This window comes from Mobula hypostoma, chromosome 5 (assembly GCF_963921235.1).
Source record: "Mobula hypostoma chromosome 5, sMobHyp1.1, whole genome shotgun sequence".
Taxonomy (NCBI): domain Eukaryota; kingdom Metazoa; phylum Chordata; class Chondrichthyes; order Myliobatiformes; family Myliobatidae; genus Mobula; species Mobula hypostoma.
This window is the reverse complement of record NC_086101.1, coordinates 149,601,394-149,625,412: the sequence shown is the minus strand read 5'-3', so window position 1 is coordinate 149,625,412 and position 24,019 is coordinate 149,601,394. Positions and strand designations below refer to the sequence as shown.

At 41.0% G+C, this 24,019-nt stretch overlaps 1 protein-coding gene across 13 annotated transcripts in view; it reads right to left on the bottom strand.

The window, feature by feature from the left end:
- The window catches only part of LOC134347072 (receptor-type tyrosine-protein phosphatase delta-like), a 2,469,925-nt gene that overhangs the window by 187,114 nt on the left and 2,258,792 nt on the right, over positions 1-24,019 (bottom strand). For 11 of the 13 annotated variants that reach the window (XM_063049175.1, XM_063049163.1, XM_063049170.1 and 8 more), the window contains 3 exons: positions 15,259-15,392; positions 4,934-5,078; positions 678-983 (listed from right to left, as the gene is read on the bottom strand). In XM_063049175.1, the coding sequence (XP_062905245.1) occupies positions 678-983; positions 4,934-5,078; positions 15,259-15,392 (585 nt within the window). The remainder of the gene's footprint in view (positions 1-677; positions 984-4,933; positions 5,079-15,258; positions 15,393-24,019) is intronic. The other 2 variants (XM_063049173.1, XM_063049174.1) reach the window with 1 other exon arrangement.

Below are 24,019 nucleotides of genomic sequence, written 5' to 3'. Positions count from 1 at the left end.
AAAAGATGACACCCTGTCCCTCCAAATCAGCAGCACAAGGACAGACCCACTATTTTTCAAAAGAGATATATGAATGTGTCACTTTTGTCCAAAAATGCTTCATAAGCTGAAAAATCTTTCTAAAATATCAAAAATGTGGAAAAATGTGAAAAACATGGAGGAAAAGGTACAAATACTAAAAACAGAGGAAAAAAAGACAGCCAAGGATAATGCTTTGTATTCCAAAGCATCACAAAATGCAAGAAGTTTTTAGATCTGACTTTAAAAAAATGATTCCAAAAAGATATCTATTGTTGAGAAAAAATGTCAGCTATTTTTGGGTCTCTCTCCCAGGACTGATTGGATTTTCACAGACCAACATCTCCTGAAATCCAGTAAAAAAAACAATGTGATATGTTGGTAATCTGAGAAGAACTTTGAAGCAACTTTAAAAAAAGCAATTGAAAAGAATACTGCTGGAGGGTCAAATTTTAAGAACAGCAATCCACTACTGGAGGTGTGAGAAGGGTTATAAAAAAAATCAGCGGTGCCTTCTCACTGTTGAGGGTTCTAGATTTGTAGTCCAAAAAGCAAGAGGGTGGTCTTCAGTAGAGTGAGACACAACAGTGAAAAAGTGTCAGCAAGGGAAGAATTGATAGCTGAGAAAGTTGCTGATTGGTTAGGCTTTGTCAACATACCATCCTCATCTGTGCGAATCAACACGGGAGAGCTCTCTGGGCCAGGTCCAACCTCAGTGTAGGCCGTCATAATGATACGATATTCTGTCCACTTCTCCAAATGTTCAAGCACGTATTGGGTGGTGTCTGGCGGAATATCCAAGACCTCGCTGGGCCAGCTGTCTTCTCGGTCGTTAGTTCTGTATTTGATGGAGTATTTGGTGATGATGCCATTCTGGTTCTCTACTGGTGGGGGCAGCCAACTTACCAAAATGCTCGTTGAACTTGGGCTGGTGCACCTGATGTCCTGAGGTGGGGCTGATGGCTCTGGTTTTTTTTTGGAAGTTGAGTCGAGTACAGGGGGTGGGAGTGAATGGGTGAGGGAATCACAAAAGAAAATAAAAGAAAACCAACAATGGGAGCATATCCAACAACTTAAAAGTAACAAAAAAATCATTAAACATAACAGGTTTTCACAAATTAAAATATGACACCTTGGCTTAGAAAATCAAAGGCAACTCAAAAAATAATTTTGGGTAACTTAAAACTTGAAAATGGGAGTGATGGTAAGAGAAATAAAATTTTGAAAATGGAGCCTACACGTAATATTACCTACCTGTAATTACAGATCTTACATCATGTATATCTCTTTAATTCCTCTAATCCTTTTTTATTACCTACCCTTCATGAACAGCTGCATGCAGTAGGGCGTTTTACCTTCTATTTCAGTTACAAATAATTCTATATTCCAAAGAAAGAGAGCTAAGTGAAATTCCAGGTACCTACCTACCACACACAAAGAGAGACACGTTTATTGTCTGTCAATGGGACCCACCTGCGACTGATGGAAGTCACATACAGCCTGCTTCACTCCTTAAAGGTCAAGTAACAAATGCTTCTGTTGCAAGATTCTCTGCAACATTTTCCACAGTTGAATTGTTTTACTAATAATCCAGCAGAGATTGTTTTACCCTCTGAGAGCATATGTTCAGCTGATGTAATACACTATACAGAATCAAATAACACAATCTATCACAGGGAGAAAAGATTCCACTACTTTGAGAAATCTTCCACTCTGCTTTCTGAACAGTCCATGAACCAATGAACAGTAACTCATTATTCCATTTTTGCACTAATTACTTAATTTTATAATTTATAGTAATTTTATGTCTGCAATGTACTGCTGCTGTAAAACAACAAATTTCATATCATGTAACTCACTGATAATAAATCTGATTCTGAGTTCCATTTTATTCTGTAACAGGGTCAGATTTTATTCTTCTCGTCACTCTGTGCCTTTGCTATTGACCATAATTAAATTAACATTAAGAGCTAACCCGAGAGCTGTTAATTCCCAGCTGCTTGCAGCAATAAGTATACCTGTGGATATCAGCTTGCAGAATCAGCACATTTTGATTGACATCTATTGCATACTGCCATTGATAGCTGATTAAGAACTTAAGAAGGTTGGAATGGGAGTGGACCACTCAGTCCCTTAAACCTAACCTGACATTCATACTACCCCCAGCCTTATCTGCTCAAAGCACTCAATCCCTGATCTTTCAAAAATGTTTCTGGTTGCTTTTTAAAATACTCATAAAAGATCTACCCTCCACAACTCTCTGAGGCAGAGGATTTCAGAGATCCACGACTCTCTGCAGGAAGAAACATTGACTACTAATGGAAGTCAGGGGTTAAAAATGACAAGGGTGCTGGGGTGAGAGCTGGAGATTATTCTGAAGAGTTGGGGGAATCAGAAGTCCTCTGATTCTTCTTGCCTTGTTATCTTATGACCAATAACTTCTTTTCGGGTTATGGAACCAGGTAGAGGCCAATCCAACTAGTGTGATGCTGCTTTAATGTACTAGTGTAAAACTGGATGATTAGGAGTGGATAAACAAGAGAAAATCTGCTGATGCTGGAAATCTAAGCAACACACACAAAATGCTGGAGGAACTCAGCAGGTCAGGCAGTATCTATGGAAAAAAAACAGTCAACATTTCGGACCGAAACAGCCCTGCCGAAGGGTTTCAGCCCAAAATATTGACTTACTTTTTCCCATAGAAGCTGCCTGCCTTGCTGAGTTCCTGCAGCATTTTGTGTTTGTTGATTAGGAGTGGAGCCTGAAGTTGGTAACTATAGGGAGGAATGGTAAATTCTCTGTGGAACATAATGTTTGCTCTGCTAATGTCAGCAGAGGGTTAACACTGGCCTGGACAAATATATGATTATTTCCTTTGGGGTTGTTACAGTTCCTCAGGTTCAGAAGAATACAGTATTGAGGAGCACAGATAAGCCATTGTGCCCAATGAGTCTGCTCTGCCATTCAATTATGGTTGATTTATTTTCAACCCCATTCCCCTCATAATCTTTAACTCTGTTACCAATCAAGAACCTATCAATCTCTGTCTTAAATACACCCAATGACTTGGCCTCCACAGCCTTCTGTGATGAATTCCACTGATTCACTATCCTTTGATTGAAGAAATTTCTCATCTCAATTCTAAAGTGATGACTCTATATTCCAAGGCAATGCGCTCAGATCCCAGACTTTCCCTACTAATGGAAATTTCCTCTCTACATCAACTCTACCCAGCTCTTTCATTGTCTGGTAAGTTTCAACAAAAACCTCTTTCAATGAATACAGCCCAGGGCCATCAAATGCATCGAAAGGAGAGGAGATTAGGTGAACACCTAAACAGTAGACTCAACTTGCTTTGACAGGTGCTACCTTCTTTGCTCAAGGGCCATTATGCATGAAGACCGTGTCCCAGGAGTTTATGAGCTCTCTGGAGGCACCACCAGTAATTCTGTGTTAAATTGCTGTTCCGATTTGTGTTGGAAAGGGATGGAGAATGTGGAGTACAACTTTTGCCATGAAAATGATATGATCTATTCTGGGATAAGTCTCTTCTGTTCCAGATGTGCTCATAAAAATGAGTAGTAACACATACACTTTCTCAGCTTTTAATTCTTCACTCTTTGATATGCCTTGTCTGGTATGAGACAGGCAGCAGAGATTTCTCTGAATGAAAAAAATCTTCTCATAACTCTTTGTTAAGTCATCTACACAGCCTTAGGGAGCATTTCGCAGTGCTGGAGTGAATCTCTGCTTTAACATAAAATGACTGGTGGTGTCTCTGCAGAGCACACACAGTCCTGTGACACAATTTTCTTGCATAAGAGTCCTTGAACAAAGGAGATACGGCCAGTCAAAGCAAATCCAGGCTACTGGTTAGATGCTCACCTAATCCACTTTTGTCAACGATACTAATCCAAAGGAAGATTCTTTCTTTAACTCTGATTGTCACTTTCTCAGTCAATAACACTGAGGGAAGGGCTTTGCATCTGTTGATTACTATAAAAGCCAGAATATCATGATGATTGCATGCAAAATTATCCCCAAAGTTGCTGAAAGTGTAAACTGGAAAAAAAAATCTGACCCTAAATACTGTTCATAATTAAAATTTATCTTTTTTTGTTTTCATACTGTGGGCACAGACAGGTGAACTCTGCATCAGCTGCACAAGACTTCTATCAGTAATTCTAAAAATCAACTCTATCAAAGAGCATTCTATACCAGAGGTATTAAAACAGCAGTCAATTGTATTAAAATGTTTTTTAAAGGTGAAACATCATTAGCATTTCATTAAGTAGTGCCCAGAATTTAATCTTGTCATTTGACCTTTAGGGCTTCATTGAAGGTAATGACACTTAGAGTATAATAGATAATTTTGCAGTTAGTTGACCTTTGCAAGTTTTCTCATCATTCCATGCCCAGTGAAATGTAGATCATTATCTGCCCCAAGTTTTATTTAGAACAGAAAATAATAAGAATTCAAACTCCTGGTTCCATCCTGTTGCTGAATACTAGAAATGCCACTACTGACATCTAACTAGAATAAATTTATGGCAAATTAGAATCCAAATGCAATCAATGTTGCAAGGCAGAAATGACTATGAAGGAATAAATGAAGTGCATTCAAGATAGATTATGCTTAAATGAACAACAAAGGTCAACTAACAAGAAGCCTCCTATTCTTCAGTCCAAATATGTTTTAGTATTTATATATAAATATGTGTAAGTATGCACACTGTAATCCCACCTGCTTGAAATATAAACCTTTCAATCCTTAATGCTTCTCTCCTTTTGAAGCCTAAGTGTGTTTTTTTCCAATACCACCTGCTGCATGATTCAGCTGCTTGGGACAGTCTACCCCATCAGGCGAACAAGATTACAACAGAAATCACCAACTAGTCAACAGAAGAAAACCTACTAGTTTCCATGGTTTTGGCCGAGATCTGGGAGGTTGAAGCTCCGAGCCCATGCTCAGAGTGAGCAGCCAAGCGGAAGTGGTACATAGTGTTTGGTTTGAGATCCTCTAAAAGGTAAGATGTCTTTGGCTCAAATGTGACTTTTTGCTGTGGAGGGAATCAAAAAAATGAGGATGTACTTTCCATGCATTCTAATTTGAGGCAAATCAAGAATAAAAACACAGAACTGTGAACACAACCCAGGATATCATGTCGACCAGCCTCCGTACTGGGGATTCAGTCCACACCTCCTACTACCTCAGACAAGCAACCGGCACAGTCAAAGACTCCATCCACTCTTCCATTGGGCAACAGATATAAAAGCTTGAGAACAGCTTGGACAGCTTCTATCCCACTGTTGTAAGACCCTTCAGTGGACCCTCTGTATTATAAAAATGAACTCCTGATCTCTCCATCTACCTCATTATGGCCCTTGCACTGCAATTTGTTTACCTGCACTGCATTTTCTCTGTAACTGTAACCCGAGATTCTGTATTGTTACTGTTTTTCCCCTTGATGTAGTTATGTACGGAATGATCTATCTGAATGGCACATAAACAAAACCTTTTATTGCATCTCGGTACCTGTGATAACAATAAGCCAATTTAAAGGTAGTCATTAATAATTACAGTCATACACATAAACACAAAGCAATGGTCATTCAACAGGTAAAATTAGCTACAGGCCCTCTCCAGATTATGAACTAGTGACTTATGCACAGGTCATAAATAAGAACGAGCATTTGGGAGACCAGCAAAGTTGATTTGCTGCCTGCTGTGGGGCTGACAGCATCTTCTGCTGTGTGAGAACTTTGCTTGTGGCAATATCATTGTGTCTTGCAGAAAAATATGAATATTTGAGTTAAGCTCCCTGGTTTAATTACATGTTGTTCCTGTTGGCCTTTGTTTGTTATTTAAATATACTGTCAGGCAGCTATAGTTCTGACTTATAAACTATTCAGGTTATGAACTGTTTGCAGGAATGGAAACCTGTTGCAACTTAGGAGGACCCTTAATGAGAGTAATGACCTGACAAATTGATGGTAAAAGAAATAAACCTCCAAGCTTTTACTGTGACTTTTCAATGAAGACAAGTGAAAAAAAATGGTCAAATTACATATTGATTCTAATTTAAGAATCAATATATCAATATGTGAATCAATATATAAGAATCTTGTATGCTACCAGCACCATACGTGCCCAGGACAGCTATAGAGTAAGGCTTTCTTTGTTCTGTTTCAACAAAAACCCTTAATCCCAACTGCAGAATAATGCACCTTGCTACAGTGTTAACTCTAAATCCTATACCAATGATTACACATGTCAATTTAGTCCCAACAAGACCAAATTATTTCTGCAGCAGGCTGCAGTGGAAATGCTTAGATCTACATCAAACAACCAGTCTGAGAACATGTTCTAGTCATTAGGATTGAGGGCCCCATCCCACCGAGAACTGGACACAAAGGAGGAGAATCACGTCACACTGCACAGTACGTCTACAATATATTTCCCAGTGGTATGAGTAATCAAACATATAAAGTGTCTTTAAGTGGCCTAACCCTGACACTAACTTTATAAATTTACATGTGGGTAATTGCTCCCACATTGTAGTGCTCCCTTGGATCTCATCTCACAGTTTTTCTTGAGACGAATAATCAATTGACTTTTATAATGATTGGTGATTGACATGACCAGGTTTTCATCTCAGGCGAAGTGGAACATTATTCCATTTCCTGGAAATGCACCCCTGAAAAGGATTAGTAGCAACACATTATATTCTGCCTGTAAAACAGACCTAGCTGATGGGAGTGGAGTACAGAGTACTCATGCTGTTCTAAGGGTGTTCAGCACCACTAATCAGGGATGAATTTCCAGGTTGGTGCTGTCTGATGATGTGTCACCAACTTGCATAAATTAAAAGGATACTCAACCTTGTCCAAACAAACACAACCCAAGGAGCTAGACTACAGGAAGGACAAACAGTGCGGATGGGCTTTAGTGAAAAGTAGAATTTTGCCTTGCAGGCGATAAAGGGAACTTGAGTCAAACGGAGCAGCATGATGAAGCATCAACATAAAGTGCAAGAGAGCAGGAAGCGCCATGATTATTTTTCATAAATAACACTTTTAGTAGAGAGGGTAGTGGAGCAACTTGTCTGCAGAGAAGTATAAAACCTGGCATGTGTGACTTTTCTATGCCCCCTGTATATGGAGCTGGTCTCTTGTGATGGCAATTATCCACTCAAAAGTGCATTTCACAGTGCGTTGTAGAGCAGAGAGAACATCGTTCCCAGAAAATGGGAACAGAGGTAGATGGAGTGTTGAGGAAGGCAGGAAGGCATATGGCATGCATCCCTTCATTCACAGGCTTATAATATTAAGAGGGTAATTATACAGGTTAGATAGCCAGTGTCTGTTTCAGAGGGATCAAAAACTAAAAGGCATGCTTAAGGTGAGAGGGAGGATGTTTAAAGGCAAGTAGAGGTACATATTTCATTCAAAGAGTAGCAAGCATCTGAAATAAGCTGTCAGAGGAAGTGGTGGAGGCAGGAACAGTAACAACACTGAAGAATGTGCAGGGCACAGATGCTATGAAATTAATGCAGGCAAGTGGGTTTAGCATAGTTAAGCCAGTTGTCAGCATAGATGCAGTGAGCCAAAGGGCCTATTTTTACGCCTTACAACTGCATCCAGGTACAAAAAGACTTCGACTATACAAAAGCTTTTGATACAGTCAGACACCAAGATCTTCTGGAAATGCTTCAAGATCTTGACATAGATGGGAAAGATATACATTTCTTAAGAAACTTATACTGGGACCAGACAGCATCCATCAGAATAGAAGGTGAAGTGAGTGAGTATATGAATATCATGATAGGAGTCAGGCAAGGTTGTGTCTTTTCGCCAGACTTATTCAACCTGTATAGTGAAAATATATATATAGGTGGCAACACATCAAGGAAATGGAGGTCATCCAAAGAACAAGGGATAGATCTATATAGAAAACCATGCTCACCAACGTCCGCATCGGATACAGTACCTAGACAGACAACTGCATGACTTCTGAACTAAATCCTGGTAACATGAGAAACCAGATTCATCAGTTTGTAGATGCATATGAAGTAATTTCTCACAGATAGGCTGTGTGTTTCTGAAGCTCTCCATCCTAGACGGTTGTGAAGGCTGGATCACTGGGCTTATTTAAAGAAGAAATAATTTATTGAAACTAAGGAAAATTGAGCGTCTTGGAAATTAGGTACAGAAGAGAGTCCATTCCTGGGACAGATCAGCCAAGATCAAAGTGAATGCTGCAATACATTAGAGAGACAGGTGGCCTATTCCTGCTCCTACTTTTTTATATTCTTTCACAAATTATTCCACTTTCTGAAGGCAAGGTTTCCTAGTAGGCAACTCACCTTAACTTATTATGTTCTTCAGTGAAATAAGTCAATTAAAGAACACCGATGGAAAGAATGTGTAAAGGAAATCACACACTCTCCACTGGTGGTCTGATCCCATGAAATTAAATGAATATTTTGCCAAAAGTAAAGGAGTCAACATTCTTAGTTATCAATTCACTCTAACACAGACATTATTGTTCTCATCCTCTCATATCATGCCTACACTTGATTGCTATTTACCCTGCTATAACTTTTGAAAAGTTTTTGTTTTCTCAAAATATCAAAACATCTCTCTTTGATATGTTGAACACCGCAACCAATACGTGACAAACATTGTAAATTGTTAACAACAGGAATTCTGCAGATGCTGGAAATTCAAGCAACATACATCAAAGTTGCTGGTGAACGCAGCAGGCCAAGCAGCATCTATAGGAAGAGGCGCAGTCGACGTTTCAGGCCGAGACCCTTCGTCAGGACTAACTGAAGGAACAGCGAGTAAGGGATTTGAAAGCTGGAGGGGGAGGGGGAGATGCAAAATGATAGGAGAAGACAGGAGGGGGAGGGATAGAGCCGAGAGCTGGACAGGTGATAGGCAAAAGGGGATACGAGAGGATCATGGGTCAGGAAGTCCGGGAAGAAAGACAAGGAGGGGGCGGTGACCCAGAGGATGGGCAAGAGGTATATTCAGAGGGACAGAGGGAGAAAAAGGAGAGTGAGAGAAAGAATGTGTGCATAAAAATGAGTAACAGATGGGGTACGAGGGGGAGGTGGGGCCTTAGCGGAAGTTAGAGAAGTCGATGTTCATGCCATTAGGTTGGAGGCTACCCAGATGGAATATAAGGTGTTGTTCCTCCAACCTGAGTGTGGCTTCATCTTTACAGTAGAGGAGGCCGTGGATAGACATGTCAGAATGGGAATGGGATGTGGAATTAAAATGTGTGGCCACTGGAAGATCCTGCTTTCTCTGGCAGACAGAGCGTAGATGTTCAGCAAAGCGGTCTCCCAGTCTGCGTCGGGTCTCACCAATATATAAAAGGCCACATCGGGAGCACCGGACGCAGAATATCACCCCAGTCGACTCACAGGTGAAGTGATGCCTCACCTGGAAGGACTGTTTGGGGCCCTGAATGGTGGTAAGGGAGGAAGTGTAAGGGCATGTGTAGCACTTGTTCCGCTTACACGGATAAGTGCCAGGAGGGAGATCAGTGGGGAGGGATGGGGGGGACGAATGGACAAGGGAGTTGTGTAGGGAGCGATCCCTGCGGAATGCAGAGAGAGGGGGGAGGGAAAGATGTGCTTAGTGGTGGGATCCCGTTGGAGGTGGCGGAAGTTACGGAGAATAATATGTTGGACCCGGAGGCTGGTGGGGTGGTAGGTGAGGACCAGGGGAACCCTATTCCTAGTGGGGTGGTGGGAGGATGGAGTGAGAGCAGATGTACGTGAAATGGGGGAGATGCGTTTAAGAGCAGAGTTGATAGTGGAGGAAGGGAAGCCCCTTTCTTTAAAAAATGAAGACATCTCCCTCGTCCTAGAATGAAAAGCCTCATCCTGAGAGCAGATGCGGCAGAGATGGAGGAATTGCGAGAAGGGGATGGCGTTTTTGCAAGAGACAAGGTGAGAAGAGGAATAGTCCAGATAGCTGTGAGAGTCAGTAGGCTTATAGTAGACATCAGTGGATAAGCTGTCTCCAGAGACAGAGACAGAAAGATCTAGAAAGGGGAGGGAGGTGTCGGAAATGGACCAGGTAAACTTGAGGGCAGGGTGAAAGTTGGAGGCAAAGTTAATAAAGTCAACGAGTTCTGCATGCGTGCAGGAAGCAGCGCCAATGCAGTTGTCGATGTAGCGAAGGAAAAGTGGGGGACAGATACCAGAATAGGCACGGAACATAGATTGTTCCACAAAGCCAACAAAAAGGCAGGCATAGCTAGGACCCATACGGATGCCCATAGCTACACCTTTAGTTTGGAGGAAGTGGGAGGAGCCAAAGGAGAAATTATTAAGAGTAAGGACTAATTCCACTAGACGGAGCAGAGTGGTGGTAGAGGGGAACTGATTAGGTCTGGAATCCAAAAAGAAGCGTAGAGCTTTGAGACCTTCCTGATGGGGGATGGAAATATATAAGGACTGGACATCCATGGTGAAAATAAAGCGGTGGGGGCCAGGGAACTTAAAATCATCGAAAAGTTTAAGAGCGTGATCTCCCTGGCACTTTTCCGAGTAAGCGGAACAAGTGCTACACATGCCCTTACACTTCCTCCCTTACCACCATTCAGGGCCCCAAACAGTCCTTCCAGGTGAGGCATCACTTCACCTGTGAGTCGACTGGGGTGATATACTGCGTCCGGTGCTCCCAATGTGGCCTTTTATATATTGGTGAGACCCGACGCACACTGGGAGACTGCTTTGCTGAACATCTACGCTCTGTCCGCCAGAGAAAGCAGGATCTCCCAGTGGCCACACATTTTAATTCCACATCCCATTCCCATTCTGACATGTCTATCCACGGCCTCCTCTACTGTAAAGATGAAGCCACACTCAGGTTGGAGGAACAACACCTTATATTCCGTCTGGGTAGCCTCCAACCTGATGGCATGAACATCGACTTCTCTAACTTCCGCTAAGGCCCCACCTCCCCCTCGTACCCCATCTGTTACTCATTTTTATGCACACATTCTTTCTCTCACTCTCCTTTTTCTCCCTCTGTCCCTCTGAATATACCTCTTGCCCATCCTCTGGGTCACCGCCCCCTCCTTGTCTTTCTTCCCGGACCTCCTGTCCCATGATCCTCTCGTATCCCCTTTTGCCTATCACCTGTCCAGCTCCCGGCTCTATCCCTCCCCCTCCTGTCTTCTCCTATCATTTTGCATCTCCCCGTCCCCCTCCAGCTTTCAAATCCCTTACTCACTCTTCCTTCAGTTAGTCCTGACGAAGGGTCTCGGCCTGAAACGTCGACTGCGCCTCTTCCTATAGATGCTGATTGTAAATTGTTATTTAATCTCCCAGGGAAGATGGTTTACTGCCAAGTAATTTTACAATGAGCTTAAAAAAGCCTTTTTTGCATTCTTTACAATTATGTTCTGAACTTAGTAGTTCTTTTTAACCATTAGCTCTGAACAGTGAAGAGCGAGGACTTCATGCAGATTTGTCCACTTGCGCCTTGCAGGATAGCGCCAGGGAGCACCAACTACATGAGATGACTAAAGAAATGACTTGATTCGGAGTGGGAACTATACCCATGTGTCCCAAGAAGAATCCAACGTGAAAACAAGTGTACGGTAACCTAAAACTTTAATTGTAAATTAATTTCTGGGGGCGAAGGATAGCTGGCAAGGACAACATTCATTGCCATTAAGAAAGAGATAGTGAGCTACTTTCTTGAACTGCTGTAGTTCTTCTAGTGAAGGTTCCTTCACAGTGTTGCTGTGAAGGGAGTTGCAGGATTTCAGAATCAAAGTTGAATTTATTGTCATATGCATAAGTACATGTATGCACATGTCTAATGAAAAACTTGCTGCAGAATCACAGGCATCTGGTATTATAGAAGCAATATTCACAAGGAAAACATAAACTGAATCTAATGTATGCACAATTTTGCAAGGAAAAGTACAATTAGAACAAAAAAAGGTTCATTTTAGTGTAAAGTGATCAAAATAATCATAGTACCACGAAATGGCAGTGATCAAGAACCGGCTACAAGTTAAACATTCAGGAAACACGCACACAAGAAGTTTCAGCAGTGTCCATTCTTGTTCCTGCATTACCTCCAGAAGGGGTCAACATTATCCACCTTTCTACCTGTTCAAGAACACCTCCCATTGCCAAGAAGTACAGAAGCCTGAAGTCCTACACCACCAGGTTCAAGAACAGTTATTTCCTTTCAACCGTTTCATTCTTGAATCAACCTACACAACCCTAATCACTACCCCTGTGTAGAAACACTATCAACAATTTGCACTTCAGAAGACTTTGTGTTTTGCTGTTCTAATTGTGTACTTTCTCTTAAGAATTGTGTATCATGCACATATGTTTTCCTTGTGAATGTTGTATGACTGATGTTGTGTGCATGTGATGCTGCAAGCACATTTCTCACAGAACCTGTGCATATGACAATAAACTCAACTTTCATTTTTCTTAAGGTAAACTATCCTCCACTGAAGGCTGCATGCAAATGAGTTCTACAGAATTAATCTTTGCTTTCAGTAAAGGAACATTTGTTTCTGATGGAATCTTTTCCTGAAGAGCTGGGATGTTAAAAATATGGTTCCTCTGATGCTTCATTCACTGAATTCGCTCATCGATGCCAAGTGTCAGATTGGATTCCAGCAAGCTTTAAAACCTGGCAGGAACTTGAAAGTGCTTTCCACTCTACAAACCTCCTCCTGCTGTTGGCATCAGAAAGAAAACCATTTTCAATGTTTGCAGCTTCATCACTGTGACAGAGAAATGAAACAGAATGGAGCTGGAGAAGCAGGTAATTGATATGATGAACAGGCATTTGAGCACACTTCCTCCAGCCTAATGGTTCCCATCAGCTGCAGGTGCTCACTGGTCCCTATCAGTCAGACTGGCAGGGCAGTGCCTGGAAGGCCGAATCTAGCGTTTCACACAGGCAGATGGTTCATTATAATATCAATGTAGAGATGTGTCCAGTCTGCATGTCAATCCCTTCCTCATTGCTGCCCAACGTGAATAATACCAATTACAATGGAATTTCAGTGTTTCAAAGAACTGGTAAGCATACTGGAGACCACACAGTAAATCATTTTAAGTGTATATTTTTAGAAAATCCTACACCTTTTTCTTAATTGTGCCACTTAATCATTTGGACCAACTGATATCATGCCCATTTTTTAAAACTTTTCATGCATAATTGGGTTTGGAGATGGGAATCTACTTCTCAGGAAGAAAGGAAACCCCAAGGTTTAAACATTGGCTAAGCTCAGAATCAGAATCGGAATAGAATGAGGTTGCTGTAGCAGCAATAAGTGTGAATGATGGCGAGATACTTAAACTAGCTTTTGTTACCTTCAATGCATTGGGGTTCCATTTCAATTCTAAACTTCAATCCCAGCCCTGCTTTGAATTGTCTTTATTTCTTACATCCTTCACATACATGAGGAGTAAAAATCTTTACGTTACGTCTTTGTCTAAATGTGCAATCATAGTAATTTATAATAATTTATAATAAGTAGAACAGACAATGTAACATAGAATACACTCAAATCAGCGTGAGTTAATCAGTCTGATGGACTGGTGGAAGAAGCTATCCCGGTGCCTGTTGGTCCTGGCTTTTATGCTGTGGTACCGTTTCCCGGATGGTAGCAGCTGGAATAGAATGTGGTTGGAGTGCCTTGGGTCCCCAGTGATCCTACAAAGGGCCCTTTTTACACATCTGCCGAGTCAGAGCATAGCAAAATCTAAATGTGAACCTACGGACATGCTTTTCTTCATCATAAACGATGCAATTTTTCTCTTTGATGCCAATAAGAAATTCTGAAATGTGAGAGATACTGGAAAAATGCAAAGCATATAATCCAAAATTTATTGTCTAACTACCTATGCTTGCATTGGTAACAGTGACCTGGTAATGTAAAAGGATAATGTCCTTGTTAGAGTCTGAGTCATTAAAGAGGCAGAGGTAACACTGTGTTAATAAGTGTATAGATTTTTAAACAACTTGAAGCCTGGCACATGGTAACTGCCAAGTGTAGCTGGAAACTTGGCTTCAACTGTTGGCAGGCAAGTTTCAGTGCAGACATATGGGTATGGTACTATTAACCACTATCCGTGCACAAATCCCATCACTCGTCACCCCTGCAACATCAACAGTCAGTCACAGGTTCAGTGTTTGCTGTTTGGCCAGTTCTCATTGCACTTTAGAATTCATTTTCCCTCATTCCTGCCTGACATGTTCCCTTAAGACTGCATAATGGAATCTGACTATTTGAGAATCACATGCAGAAGCCTTCTACGACACCCATTTGATCTACTCATACTGGCACCTGAGGTTGGATCAATGAAAGACCATGAAAGACTTCCAAACTTTATGATAAAGACAAACTCTTGACCTGCCAGTCTGCGTCATCATGGCTCTTGTACTTTATCTGTCTGCCTACTCTGCACTTTCTCTGTAGGTAAAACAATCAATTCTACGTTGTCTTTTTTTTTGTACTACTTCACTGTACATTTAATGTATGGACTAATCTGTATGAATTACAGAAGTTTTACATTGTATCTAAATATATGTCACAGTAATGGATTACTTTCTTACCAATTAAAATAGACCTCATGGAAAAAAAACTTCCCGAAATTGTCAGGAAGGAATTGAGGAACTATTCAAACATAACACCCAAATTCTGAAGGCTTTTATGGACCGTAAGAAAAAAATAGCATCTATTCAATCATGGGTGATTTTTTTTTTAACCCTATACTCCCACCTTCTCCAATAACCCTTAGCCCCCTTACCTGTCAATCTCTGCCTCAAACACACCCAATGGTAGCCTTCACTGCCCTCTGATTCACCAGAGTCAGGCTAAAAAAAATCTTCCTCATTTCAGGTTTAAACGGACCTCCCTTAATTCCAAGGCTTTGCCCTTAGATCATAGACTCTCCTACTAATCAGCTCTATCCATTCCTTTCAGTGGTAGTTTTCAATGAGATTCCCCCCGCCCCCACACACAACCTGCTGAACTCTGAGTACAGAGCCAGAGACATCAAACATTCCTTATACATTAAATCATCTGTTCATTAATGACACATATATGACAATGACAATGGCGAACTTGTAAAATGGGACAATGCCTTGTTTTTAAAGTGTGCAATTTTATACTTTTATCAGAATTCTTACCCATTTTCAGAAGATACGTTGAAAAATTATATTGTGCCATACCTCTCCGCCATCCTCCCTCTCTCTGAAATACAACTCGTATCTGGTGATGGTGTCTTGTCGAGGTGGTGTCCACGACAGCATTATGCTTGTGTCTGATTTTGGCTCTGCCTTGAAGTCATTTGGTTGGCTTGGAACTTGAAAAGGAAGAAAAAAAACTATTTAATTGGAATAAGAATGCCGGCTTCTGCTTGAAGAGGGTGGGTCTGTAATAATCCTCTACCTGTTCACCAAAGACCATTAAACAAAGGAATCAGTAGCCAAAAAGTTATCAGAGGATGAAAGCAAGTTTTATTTCCAATGCATTAATATTTAATAATAGAGCTAACGTCTACCGAAAATACACGTTTGTATATACATGCATGCTTATGGCTCTCCTGCAGTACAGAAATCAAAACCAAATTTTGATGATGAATGCAGGACTGGAGACAAAGATAACTTGATCAAGGTACACAGATTTATGATAATTATGAAATAAAATTGTGAAATATACATGCATTCATATTGAAGTGATACAGCATTTCATAATTAATTTCACATTAATCTGTGGCAAATTTGGAAACTAAGAAATGCAAACATTAATTGAGTGCAAAATAACAAGAAAATATATCTTTTATGCATAATGAATTTATAGCCATCGACTCCGGTGAACTGGCAGCAATTCCTTTAATTGAGCCATAGAATTGAACAGCACAGAAACAGGCCCAGGCTGACTTTTTTCACCTCTACACTAATCCTATCGCCCACTTGAGGACAGCATCTTCCTAATGCAAATACAGTGCTTAAAGCCCAGATCTCCAGAACTCCTTTACTATTTCAAATTATACACTGGACAACAAAGATTGTTTGGGTGAATTTTATAGATTTTGGGCTGCTGATCATGAAAATCACCATGAAATGTCCCATGATAATCACCATGGTATTTTTGAAATCACCTATATTTGTTATTTCAATTCATAATTCAAGTCTTAATAACTGATACCAAAATTAAGAAAGGCATTTTTGTTGGTCCACAAATTAAACAGGTCATCAATGGCAGGCAATTCAAAGAGCTTCTAGTGAGGCTGGAGAAAATCGCATGGAAGGCATTCAAGGAAGTTGTTGAAAATTTTCTCAGCAACTACAGAGCACCAAACAACATGCAGCAGGTTCAAGATTGAATTGAATTGACTTTAATACTTACATCTTTCAAATACAGGAGGAGTAAAAATCTTTATGTTACATCTCTGTTCAAATGTGCAATGTGCAATTATAGTAAATAATAAATATTATGTACAACAGGATAGTAAGTATAACATAGAAGTACAGTAGTGTCAGCATGAACTAATCAGTCTGATGGCCTGGTGGAAGAAGCTGTCCTGGAGCCTGCTGGTCCTGGCTTTTATGCTGCAGTACCGTTTCCCGGATGGTAGTAGCTGGAACAGTTTGTGGTTGGGGTGACTCGGGTCTCCAATGATCCTTTGGGCCATTTTTTACACACCTGTCTTTATAAATATCCTGAATAGTGGGAAATTCACATCTACAGATGCGCTGGGTTGTCTGCACCACTCTCTGCAGAGTCCTGCAATTCAGGGAAGTACAGTTTCCATACCAGGCAGTGATGCAGCCAGAAAGGATGCTCTCAATCGTGCCCCCATAGAAAGTTCTTACAATCTGGGGGACCATACTGAACTTCTTCAACTGTCGAGGTGAAAGAGGTGCTATTGTGCTTTTTTCATCACACAGCCAGTATGTACAGACCATGAGATCCTTGGTGATGTTTATGCCAAGGAATTTAAAACTGTTCACCCTCTCAATCCCAGATCCATTGATGTCAATAGGGGTTAGCCTGTCTCCATTCCTCCTGTAGTCCAAAAGCAACTCCTTTGTTTTTGCGACATTGAGGGAAGAGGTCATTCCTTGACACCACTGTGCCAGGGTGATGACTTCCTGCCTGTAGGCTGCCTCATTATTATTTGAGACTAGGCCAATCAGTACAGTGTCGTCAGAAAAATTAATTAGCAGATTGGAGCTGTGGGTGGCGACACAGTCATGGGTAATCAGAGAGTAAAGGAGATGGCTTAGTACACAGCCCTGAGGGGCACCTGTGTTGAGAGTCAGAGAAGCAGAGGTCAGAGAGCCCACTCTTACCACCTGCCAGTGATCTGACAGGAAGTCCATGATCCAGCGACGCAAGGCAGGTGAAAGCCGAGGTCACTGATCTTGTTGAGCCTGATTGGAATTATGGTGTTGAATGCTGAACTGTAGTCGAAGAACAGCATTCTCACATAAGCATTCAAAGTACATTTATTATGAAAGAATGTATAAATTATATAACCTTGAGATTTGTTTGCTTACAGGCAGCCACAAAGCAAGAAACCCGAAAGAATCCAATTAAAAAAATTAAAGACCAATCCCCAAAGCGGAAAGAGATGGCAAAAAATACACATATCATGCAAACAAACAACACCAGCATTCCGAACCAAATTCAGTCCTCAGATCCAAATCCTCAATGCAGCCTGGCGTAGGCCCAAAGCCTCAGTATTCAATTGATCATATTAACAGGGCAAACCGTCACAAAGTACGCAGATATGAAGAACAGCAGCCGGAGGCAGTTTCATAGCCTTTGCCTTGTGGAGAGAGGAGCCCCAGTTTATCTGGGCTGGCATGTAAATTGTGTGAACAGCAGATTGTAACTCATATTAGGATCCGGGCTTCACCGTGGCCTAGCTCAGGGACTAGAACATGCAGCCCAGCAATTTGCTTCGGACCTAGATTTTGCTGATGAAGAAGCCATTCATAACCTCTCCAAATTGGCTCAGTACTGACAGCAATCCACCCTTGCACCCAGGTTAGTTGGACAGGCATCGCAACTTCTCTGTCTCGTCTTCATGTCTCCCAATCGTTCACTCCAAGCAGCCTGCTCCAACTCCAAGTACATCAATTTTTCAGCGCACCAGCCGGGCACATCTCTCGAGTTCGCTTTGCCATTACCTTGCCTCTTCATTGTTTGTGGTGATAGTTCACCAAAACTGACTTCAAATGAAGTGTTATTAGTATCATTTTTAATTGAATTTCCTTGCTTTCAAACTAACAGTAAGCTGTCACACTCCTTCAGTAGCGCCATCTTAAACCAGAATCGACAACATGTTTCAAGTATACAAAACTATTTCATGCAACATTTCACTAAGGATTCATGTTCTGCATTCCCATTTAGATTTCTTCCCTGCAATCAGTTACAACCGTGGTGAAAGGTTTCACCAGGATATTGCGGTCATGGAGAAATTATATCAGGGCAACTAGAATCCATCAATGCTGGCTGATTATTGTTGGACTCTTATGTGAGGAGCTTCAGAGTATGAACAAAAATTATCAAGAGAACATCTGTAGCTTAGTTGAACTATTATAAAGTGTCAGCACCATTAGGTAATTAAACCCATTATATTCAATAAAAATTAATTTCTTGTTTCTCCAAATTCTTATGTGATACAAGTAGTCTGACATTAAGCTTCAAGTGGTCTATCACAGTGGTTCCCAACCTCCGGGCTGCGGACCAATACCGGACCGCAAAGCATGCAGGGGTGCAGCGGTAGCCGGGACACACACAGCACATCTTTAAGAAAAAAGCCAAAATAAACAAGCTAATTAACTAGGTGCCACCTGGAGGTTGGGGACCACTGGTCTATCATAAACAAAAAAAGTTCTGAGGATGCAACACTTTTGCAAAAAATTATTATCATGTGTTATTGTTCTGCACATCTCCCACCTTGACACACACGTTTCTAACGAAGTTCAGAACTGTCAAGAGCTTTTCTGAATATCCACCTTCAGTCGCCTTGCCATCCGTGACATGAGGCTGGCAGTTACTAAAAAAGAACTTGCTGCATTAGGGTGCCAAAAATAATTGAATATCACCACTGGCCACTGAGATTCATCATTCCTGAGAGTGACAACAAAATGTTGGTTTTAATTACATTGTGCTATCAGCCTTGATATCCTGTACTCACTCTCTACTGACTGTCCCCATTACAGTTCTTGCTTTTTGTTGTTTTCCAACCTGTCCTCACTTTCACTGCATGTCCAGATAATGAATCTCAATGCAGGTGGCTGTGATTAAATTACCAGACTCACAATCTGGAGGCCTGGGCGAAACAAAGTCCTCTGACAGCTGTGAAATGTCGGTTCAGTTAATAATTCAAAATAAAGAAGAGTTAGTCATTAATACCAATGGCAGTGAAACCAAGGACTACCATAAAAACCCATCTAGTTCATCAATGTTCAACAGGGGAGGAAATTTGTTATCCTTAACTGAATTGAGGCCCTCATCAATGTGGTTCCTGCTGAATACATGCTGATTTGATCTGACAATTCACTCTATTCAGGAGCAATTAAGGATGGGCCATAAATGCTGATCTACCAATCTGGTACCAGATGTGGGACCTAAAAGGTGCAAAACAGAAGGTAGTGAAAGGCAGTTTTAGGGTATGAAATTGATGTTGAAAGAGGAATAAATATGCATTGTTGTGTCCTTAACCAACACTCATGATTGGTTGGAAACTTCACTGGCTAATAAAAAATCGAAAATGCATAAATTACAACAGCTGGTGAGAGAGCATCAGAAGGACAGAAGAAAAATATGTAATAATAAAATGATGGAATTTGCCAGAAAAAGGAGGAAAAGTGAAGATTATTTTCAGCTGTTCAAAAAGACAATGGAGTTGAGTTACAATGTTAGGGCAAGAATATGAATATTGAACAGGCAAAAAAAGTGTTTCAAGAATACAGTGATTTAAAGGCAAAACCACATCATTCCGACTTACAGGAGACCTAATTCCAAGGGACAGCATACATCAATGAGCACCTGCACAAAAGGGAACAAGGTCCTCGAAGTGATTGCTGATGTAAGTTGCATTCAGGTTTAGCAACAAGCACACAGGAGTTAGTTACAGATAGTTAGTCATTCAGGTGTGTAAGATCTTCAAAGTAACAGCTTGATTTCAGTTTTTTTCTATGTAGCATTTTATGTCTTATAATTTTGTGATAGTTTTTATTATTTATATTATTTTATTTGATATCATTTGTAATGTTTGCTAAGTTTTAATAAAATTTTGAAAACAATAACTAGTCAGACCTGACTAGTTTTACTGTACTTGGGTGGGTTCAGATCAGACTCAGAAGTCAGAACAGAGATACAGAGTGACCCAAGAGACTGCACATGCTGGAATCTAGAACAACAATCAAATTGTTGTTCAGGCAGCAAGGACAGTGTTTTAGGTCTCATTTTAAAATACTAATTGCCCCGTTCCTTCCCCAAATGCACCTCACCCACTGATTGTCTCCTACAATTTGTTTGTTGAGGCAGGACAGAGACCTATCTACAGAAAAATGAAGAATGAATAAAGTTAACTTGAACAGTTAACTCTGCTTCTTGCTTAATCCATGTTCTCTGGCTGCTCATTTTCACCTCTTACATCCATTATATCAGTACATGTTGAGCACTCGGTGCTGAAGGCAAAGCAGCATCCTTATTGTAGGGTGATTAGCAAAATATACTCACTTACAAAAAAGGGCAAAAATTCTGCAGATGTTATAAATCTGAAACTAAAAAAAATGGGTGTAGATAAACAACACATTGGGCTTTTGAGGTGAAATATTAACATTCTTCCTCACCTCACAGATGCTGCCTGACATGCTGAGTATATCAGCACTTCTTATTGTTTCAGTTTGTGTGCCAGAGATATTTACAGCTCAGTTATTTAGAGGCAGTGCATGCTGAAGAGTTAAGAAGTGTAGAATGAAGGTAAATCAGTTGCATGGAGAGGGCAGGGTGTGTAAGTTTCATGTACCAACTTTATACAAAGACTTTTATGATAAATGGGTAAATCCATTTAATTGGAAACCATTGGCAGTTAATGGCAGAAAGTGTATTTACAGATATTCATTCCTGGACACATGCATCAACCATGCTCCATAACAGATAATTCCAATTTATTTTGCTTCACTAATCTGGAATGAATTATAGAAACACCACCCACAAAATGATGGAAGAACTGCATTGAATAAACAGTTGATATTTTGGGCAGAGCCTCTTCTTCAGGACTGAGAAGGAAGGGAGAAGATGCCAGAATAAAAAGGGGGTGAAGGAAATGGGGCTAGCTGGAAGGTGACAGGTTAAGCCAGGTAGGTGGGAAAGGTGAAGGACTGGAGAAAGAGGAACCTGCTAGGAGAGAAGAGTGGATCATAGGAGAAAAAGGAGGAGGGGACCCGAGGGCAGTGATAGGTAGGTGAGAAAAGGTGAAAGGTCACAGTGGACAATAGAGGAAGTGAGGGGTGGAATTTTTTTTTATCTGAAGGAGAAATCGATATTCATGCCATCAGGCTGGAGGCTACCCAAATGGAATATAAGATTTTGTTCCTTCACCCTGAGGGTGGCCTCATCTTGACACAAGAGAAAGCCATGGACCGATATGTCAGAATGGGAACCAGAATTAAAATGCTTGGCCACCAGGAAAGGTCCACTTGTGGCACGGAGTGCGGGTGCTTGGCAAAATGGTCCTCCAATTTATGATGGGTCTCACCAAAGTAGATGAGGACATATCGGAAGCACCGGACACAATAGATGACCCCAGCAGATTTGTAGGTGGAGCCTCACCTGGAAGAACTGTTTGGGACTCTGTAGCATATTTAACACTATTGACTTCATAAAGAAGGCAAGACAATGGCTATACTTTATTAGGAGTTTGAAGCGATTTGGCATGACAACAAACACACTCAAAAACTTCTACAGTTGTACCGTGGAGAGCATTCTGACAGGCTGCATCACTGTCTGGTATGGAGGGGCTACTGCACAGGACAGAAAGAAGCTGCAGAGGATTGTAAATCTAGTCAGCTTCATCTTGGGCACTAGTCTACAAAGTACCCAGGACATCTTCAGGGAGCGGTGTCTCAGAAAGGCAGCGTCCATTACTAAAGACCTCCAGCACCCAGAGCATGCCTTTTTCTCACTGTTACCATCACATAGGAAATACAGAAGCCTGAAGGCACACACTCAGCAATTCAGGAACAGCTTCTTCCCCTCTGCCATCTGATTTCTGAACACTACCTCACTTTTTTAAGTATACAGTATTTCTGTTTTTGCACATTTTTTTATAATCTATTCAATATACGTAATTGATTTACTTGTTTATTTATTATTATGTTTTATTTTATGTTTTTTTCTCTCTCTCTCTGCTAGATTATGTGTTGCATTGAACTGCAATTTCACGTCACATGCTGGTGATAATAAAGCTGATTCTGATTCTGAAGATATACAGTAGAAATACATTGCTTCTACTACCATGAAGATAGAATATATAAAATGCATGATGAATGATGCTCTTTCCTGTAAGGGAGATTGAGTATAAAATAGGGACAATGTGTTATAACGTTCCCGGATGTTGAACAGAACATGTCTTCAGTACAGAGGAAATGTTTAATCTACTTTTTAAAGAGGGATATACTTGTGTTGGAGGAACAGAAGGTTCATTATGTTGATTCCTATGATGAAAGTATTGACTGATGAGGGTAGAATAATACTCAGTGGAGTTTGGAAGAATGATAGGAGATCATTCCTCGAGAGGAGGTGGAGGGGCAGGTAGTGTTGAGGAAACATGTAGGCTGCAGGTGACTTAAGACAGATTAGGAGAATGGGCAAGAGAGTGGCAAATGAAATACAATTTTGGAAAATGCATGACCATGCACTTTGGTAGTAGAAATAAATGTGCAGACTATTTTCTAAACAGGGAGAAAATCCAAAAATCTGAAATGCAAAGGGATTTGGGAGCCCTTGTGCAGAACACCCTAAAAGTTAACTTGCAGGTAGAGTCGATGGTGAGGAAGGCAAATGCAATGTTAGCATTCCTTTCAAGAGATCTAGAATACAAGAGCAGGGATGTGACGCTGAGGCTTCATAAGGCACTGGAGAGGCCTCACCTTGAGTACTGGGAACAGTTTTGGGCTAGCATTGGAGAGGGTTCACAGGAGGTTGACAAGGATGATTCCAGGAAAGGTTATCATACGAGGAACGTTTGATGGCTCTGGGTCTGTACTTGTTGGAATTTAGAAGGATGGGGGGGGTGTTGGGTGATCTTATTGAAACCTTTCGAACATTGAAAGGCTTAGACAGAGTAGCTGTGGAAAGGATGTTTCTCATGGTGGGGGAGTCTAGGATAAGAGGGCACAGCCTCAGGATAGAGGGGCATCTATTTTAAATAGACATAGAGTAATTTCTTTAGCCAAAGGGTGGTGAATTTGTGGAACTTATTACCACAGGCAGCTGTGGAAGCCAGGTTATCAAGTTTATTTAAGGCAGAGCTTGGAAGGTTCTTGATTGGACACAACATCAAAGATTATGGGGAGAAGGTTGGGGAGTGGAAAAAAGGATCAGCCATGATTGAATGGCAGATCAGACTCGATGGCTAAAATGGCCTAATTCTGCTCCTACGTCTTATGTTCTTAATGAAACATATAAGATCCTGATGGTTTTGACAGATACTAAAATTATTTCTCTCATGTGGTTCTCTGGAACTAAGCAGACTGAATTCAGAATCAGGATCATCCACTTAATATGGAGAAAAGGAGAAATGTCTTCTTTCAGAGCTTAGAGAGTTGTAGCAGCTGAATCATTGAGTATGTTCACAAGATAAACAGGTTCGTGTTCTACAAGGTAGTCAAACCCAACAAAGAGGTGGTGATGGGGGGCAGAGGAGTGGCTATGGGATTGCTTTGAGACAGTGGCCTGGCTGTG